This window comes from Pholis gunnellus (assembly GCF_910591455.1).
Source record: "Pholis gunnellus genome assembly, chromosome: 14".
Classification (NCBI taxonomy): Eukaryota; Metazoa; Chordata; class Actinopteri; order Perciformes; family Pholidae; genus Pholis; species Pholis gunnellus.
In genome coordinates, this window is record NC_136541.1 from 15409819 (window position 1) to 15415818 (window position 6000).

At 48.0% G+C, this 6000-nt stretch overlaps 1 protein-coding gene across 1 annotated transcript in view; it reads right to left on the reverse strand.

Annotated features, from left to right (window-relative positions):
* The window catches only part of ephb1 (EPH receptor B1), a gene marked incomplete at both ends in the record, with an annotated part of 137100 nt that extends 133328 nt beyond the window's left edge, over positions 1-3772 (reverse strand). Inside the window, one exon of the mRNA XM_079173575.1 lies at positions 3712-3772. Within this exon, the coding sequence (XP_079029701.1) occupies positions 3712-3772 (61 nt within the window). The remainder of the gene's footprint in view (positions 1-3711) is intronic.
* Between the last annotated feature and the right edge of the window lie 2228 nt (positions 3773-6000).

The window sequence follows — 6000 nt, forward strand, 5'->3', positions numbered from 1 at the left end:
TTCATTCTTCTCTTTTCTAACCATTTGAAATAAGAGAGCAGGGGAAAACACATCCATTAGAGACTCAACAGGACTCTTTTCACAGACTGCCTCCTCTGCACAGCTGGTGAGCTTACATGGACGCGCAACTCATAGAGCAGTGAAGAATTCATAACTCAGCACTGAATTAGTCTCGCAAAGTCAATCTTATCACTACGTGCTGAGTTTTCAATACTAGATTTAAGTCTGTGTGGCGATCCATGTCGGACCATCCTGAGCACCTGCAGTGTGTTCCGATGATGATGGGACTTGCCCCTCAGAAAAACAACAAAACATTTTGAACTTGATGTGGAATATATCAAATGAAGGAGGATATTATTCAAAATGATTTTACAATTCCAGCTTCCAGCTGCCCTGCTAGAAAAAACAGAATACCAATAATGTGATACTTTATGAACCGAGGAGTCTGATTGTGACCTCGCCCACAGTGGGGTCAGAGCACTGGCTCAGCGATGAGACAGTGCCTCTGGAGATGAGTCAGCGTGTTGCTCAAGGACACTTCAGCAGGGCAGCCAGTCTCTCACTCGGATGGAGGCTGGAACTTGCTCTTCAACACTAAGTCCTCTAACCTTTCAAATCAATATTCCACTCTCACGCTGACACTCCTTATTAATGTATACCAACGACGTGCGGTTCTGACCTCCATGACTATTATCTGATACTGAAGCAATCATTAATATTGTTTATTCAGGAAGCTACAATATCCTACATTGCATCCCATCGGCCCCTGAGGATGAAGCATTTAGTACAGCACAAGTACTTAACACAACATCCTAAAGGACTGGTTACAGCACATTAGTAGTGATCTGCATGGGACTCTATAGTATCAGACAGCTGAGACAGCCCAGGGATCGTTTTCTTCCGCGGCCTTGTTCAAATTGCAAGTCACTCATTTGTAAAACACAAAAACTCTATCTTTTCTGAAACTCGCTGACCTCCCTCCGTCGGCCTCTCATCTTTTTTTATCTGCCTCCCTACCCAGGTCTACCTTCCAACCGCTGTTTCATCCCTCCCCCAAACCCCTTCCCTCCGTTCCTCTAACCTCCACCACCCAGTTCCAGGTTAAATGCGCGGGCTTATCTAGGTCTAATTGGTTTAAGGGCAAAAAGAAATAAGCAATGGCTCAGTAAGTAGGGGAGAATTACTGCTGCTGCTGGCAAGAACCATCCGCACACCACGAAGAGAGGGAGAGGGAGTAGACGAGGAGCGCGGAGAGACAAGAGAGGAATGGGGGAGATTAGTGACGAGAATTGTGGAAGACAGAGCAGGATGAAGAAATGAATGGGGAAAGGGAGGTGTAGAAATAAGTAGGCAGAGGGAAGATGATGGGGGAAATGTAGAGAGAAGACAAATGAGGGTGAATCAGAGAGCTGCACATGCTTCTCTTTCTATTGGCATGCAAATCCCCATCTTCCCTCTCCTCCTCTCCGTTAGCCCTTTGCTTTCGGTCTGACTGCCCCTCCAATAACTTGTCGGCGAATGCACTTTTGTTTGCAGATATCATGACTTCATGTGTGAGGGATTTTGTGCCAGCGTGTGTGTGTGTGTGTGTGTGTGTGTGTGTGTGTGTGTGTGTGTGTGTGTGCGCGCGCGCTGGCTAGCTGTGCCTAGAGTTTAAATCCAACAACTTTGAAGTCCTATAATTAACTTTACACTCAAACTGTTTTGGTCCATCACCGCATAAACACGCATCTTTACACTCGCCACCGCGTATTTAAGCTTCAATTCTCCATCTCGTTTTTTTCTGTTGCCGCCCATCTATCCAGTCATCCCCCGAGTTCGTCAGGTCATCAATTATGTGTGGGGTGTTTACTGTGAGTGTAAGCATGTGTAAGGAGGTCAAACAATTTGTTCATTTCATGGCAAGTATGTGTCCATATGGTCACGGCTGCTCCTTACTATAAAGTAACAAGCGCGCGCGCACACACACACACAGATCGCTGACACTTTGTGATTATCGGCTGATTTGGGCTCCTAATCAGATTAAGGGTGACTGGAGAGGCAGGGATAATGTGGTCAATGGCTCCACTCTCTGTCACACACACACCCAAACACACACACACACACACACACACACACACACACACAATAAAAGCAACAGATTGGAGTTCAGATCAGTGCAGATTTTAACCAGCCCATGGGACAACCTCCTTTCAATTAGCGACCCAAACAAGGAAATCACTTTCATCCTTGTTACCGAGGTAACTCATGGGCCATCTCTCTGGCCATCTGTTTCTTTCTGATCCCATCTTTAAGAGGAGAAATCCCACACCCCTTTCCTCGCAGGGACACATCTTTCCTCCCTCCCGTCCTCCACTCGTCTCCCCGGATTGACATTCCTGTCTTCATTTCACACAGGGTAAACATTTGAACCTCAAAATATCCATCCTCACAAAAGGGTAGCAATTTAGGCCTGGGCTGGGTATCCATATGGCTGTGTTGAAATGTGACGAGGACAAACAAGAAAGCCACCGCCGAATTACAGAGCAGAGGCGAGGCTGAGAGCAGCGGCGGAGCAGCAGAGTTGTAAATGATTAAAGAGGAAAGCTGCATGTGAAAACTCATTTTATGTGTGCTTCTGATTTACTTATTTATGCCACAGGGAGGGGGCACATACAGCCGTGGGAAGCCGCTGTGTTCCTCTGTATGTTTTATTGGAGAGTGTGAGCTACTGTACAATAAAAAGGAGAAAAGAAACTATATATCCATGATGCTGCCGGGATATCCATCCATCAGCCAACGTCTGAGGCTACAGCCAGTGTTTCGGTCCCCAGGGTCCCACAGCGGAAATGAAAAACATGTTTAACTGACGGGATATTAGCCTATAGTGGCATTGCCGCTTGTTCAGATAGAGCGTGCACAAGAAAGAAATGAGGAAATAGGAGGAGATGCACAAACACAAGAAGTGAGAGAAAGGGAATGGAGATTGATGGAGAAAAAAAACATAAAGGGGACAGTCTGAGAAAAGGGGGTTGAGGCTGAGTGTTTGTTGCTGTTCTTTTTGTTTGTTGTTTAATAGAGTGGTTGATTTCCAAAGATAATAAAAGAGAATTGTACGGCTTCATTAAATCCAGGTTACAGGGAGACTTCTAAATCAGTGCAATCCACAATCTAAGAGAGTTTTTCTCAGCAGTTTAAAATGCCACTGAATGCTGCTCAGGGGCTTCTGGAAATAGTGTTTCATCGGGAGCATTGGAGGTTTGACAGGCTCATAAAATGTAGCCTTCGTTTCCCCACTGTGGAAAAGTAATTGCTCATGGAATAATGCAAATTTCAAATAACAATATCTATAGAGGAGACTCTTCCTGTTCTGCACTCCTGATGTATAGAACGAGGAAGACTTCAGAGTGAGAGAAACACAGCCACTGATAAACTATCGTATGCGATTAAACACATTTTAAAGTCATGTTCTTCACGTGGACCAGCGACACCAGTGACGAGCAGCGGAGTGGGAGGACTGGCGCGCCGAAATAAAGGGATTACCACGGCGATCTGCTGCGATCCACGTGTATTGACATCCCTGTATCCCTATGCCCAGCGGCGCAGCGCTGCCCAACAGAAGAAGAAAACGTTTGCAAGCATCCCCCCCCCAAAAAAAAACGGCGCGTCTTGGAGAGGAGCATTTCAAAACAAGATCTACAACAAGCATTAATCCCAATCTTTTTTAATTACCTTCCATCGCGGAGGATGTGGTGACCAGCACGCATAAAAGCGCAAACAAATCCACTGTCATGGCAGAAAAGGTAGTCTCCACGGCCTGTCCCCAAATTACCAAGACGCACGGCGCGCGTCAAAAAAGACTCCCTCAGTTGTCAGAGCGGTAGTCCAGCAGATAGCCTGTGTTGTGAGTCACATTTCAAGCCGTAGTAAACAATGTGTGACAATCAGCGCCGGGGAAGAGCGGAGTGTAGGGGCTGAGGGGTGCGAGGAGCAGGGGGGGTAGGGGGGGGGGGCTGGAGAGGGGGGAGAAGGAGGTGTGTGTGTGTGTGGGGGGGGGGGGGGGGGGCCTGCTCACAGCCCCATTAGAGCGCTGGGGCCAATCAACGGCCCAGAGCTGAAACTCGCTAGCCAATCACCGGCCCCACCGCTCCGCCCACCTCGCATTGTCAAAACACAAAACTTTTCCTTGACCTATTTGAGGCGGCGTCCGCTTCACCGAAGGGAAATACCGCCACCACTTGGGTGACTTCCGCTACTGCAGAGCAAGCGCGCACGGAGCCAAGTCCATTCCCCACGGGAGACGATCTAAACGACTGTGTGCTGGTCCAGTGGCCTGTCAGCCTGTGGTTCACGATAATGCTGCTGTTGAACAATTGATCAGGCTCCCATATGGCCTGTTCACTTTCCCTATTGAAAGTGTGTGCTGCAAGTGAATATCATCCCGAACTAAGACATCAAAATCAAATTTTACTCTATTTTCATTACTAAAAAGGACCGTTTGCCAACTCCCACACCCCACCCTGTTAACGCCATACATTTTAGACAAATGTCTGAAGTAGCCCATTACACGGTCTGGCCCCCCCTCTCTCTCTCTCCCGTTATGCTCCCACGAGTGCAAACATCATTTGCGGTGAGGATGTTCTTTAATAGCGTTAGTGAATCCAACTGCACATCCTAATGATATTAAACAGGCATTGCACATCAGCCCCCCCCCCCATCCTTGCCCCCGTCACCCCTTTTGTGTGCACGTGTGCTTCAACAGATGGTACACACAATGAGCAATTCCCCTCAGGGACACAGAGGGCCGAGGTCTGCCTGAGCAGTAGAAGGGGGCAGTTGCCGCCCTGTGGCCCAGAAACATACACCTTACCCGGGCTAGATATGCCCCCCCCCCCCCCCCCCCCCACCAGTCCCTGGAGCTGAAGAATTGGGATGGGGTTGTTAATCTACAGCCTGAGTAGACCTGGTTTTTACCCGGGGCCACTGGATGGCCTAATACTTCACTGCTGTCTCTTCTCAGCATACTGGCCCAGATACTTTTTACCTGCTTGGGTTGAACAGTCTGGTTTTCCAAATATGATGTAGCTTATAAAATGAGAGCCTATATCTTATTGCACAGTTGGTGCAATAAGCCCATTATTATCTTATTGCACAGTTAGTGCAATAAGATATAGAAGCAGTGGCAGAAGCCACACTTCCCCCTTCAACAAGCCCGAACTGTATTCTTACTGCATCTATCTTTTGTGTTCCTTTGCGATTCAACTCCTAACCTTTGCGATGACAAAAATCAAACACCTTATAAATCAAAAGTGACTCACTGAATAAATGGTTGTGTCCAACCGTGGCAAAGGCCAGCAGATGAACTGGGGCAGACACAGTGCTTCAGGAGCATCAGGCAGCGTGAAAGTATGCTGATGAGAGCATTTGTCATTTTTAATGGCGTGGCGAGGAGTGGCGCTGTAGTGTGACACGGGACAGTACAGCGCAGCGTGTCCCCCGGTGCTGGCTGGACGCTTATTTTTCACCAGGTCCAGTCGTCATAACCTATGACTCCACGGGTCTTCTTCAAATACAGGAGCAGCACATTGCAATCAGTCCCTGTTTGCTGTCCACACCCTGTGGAGGGGTGGGGTGGGGGGAGGAAGGAAGAGTACGAGGGGAGGTAGGAACAATAGTGCTGCTGCTGTAGCACATCCTCCCTTACAATACACACATGCGGATACAATGCTACAAACGTGCGTGCAGCCGCTCAGCCACACAGCACTCAGATAATGATCCACACAAAGCCACACAAGCACTTGCCTACTTCAGCTCGAGAGCCTCAGCCCAACACCAGCACTGAGCCCAAAAACATTGTAGAGAGCCTCTCATTCTCTCTGTGGCCTGATTTCTTCTGTGTGGTTAAGCCTGCAAGTGCAGCATCCCAGTTCTATTATCTTTGCTCCATTCTTTTGTTCAAGACCAGATTCCAGACAAAATAAAAAAAAGGCAACCTCTCCAGGCGGTCCTCTGACTTCTGTT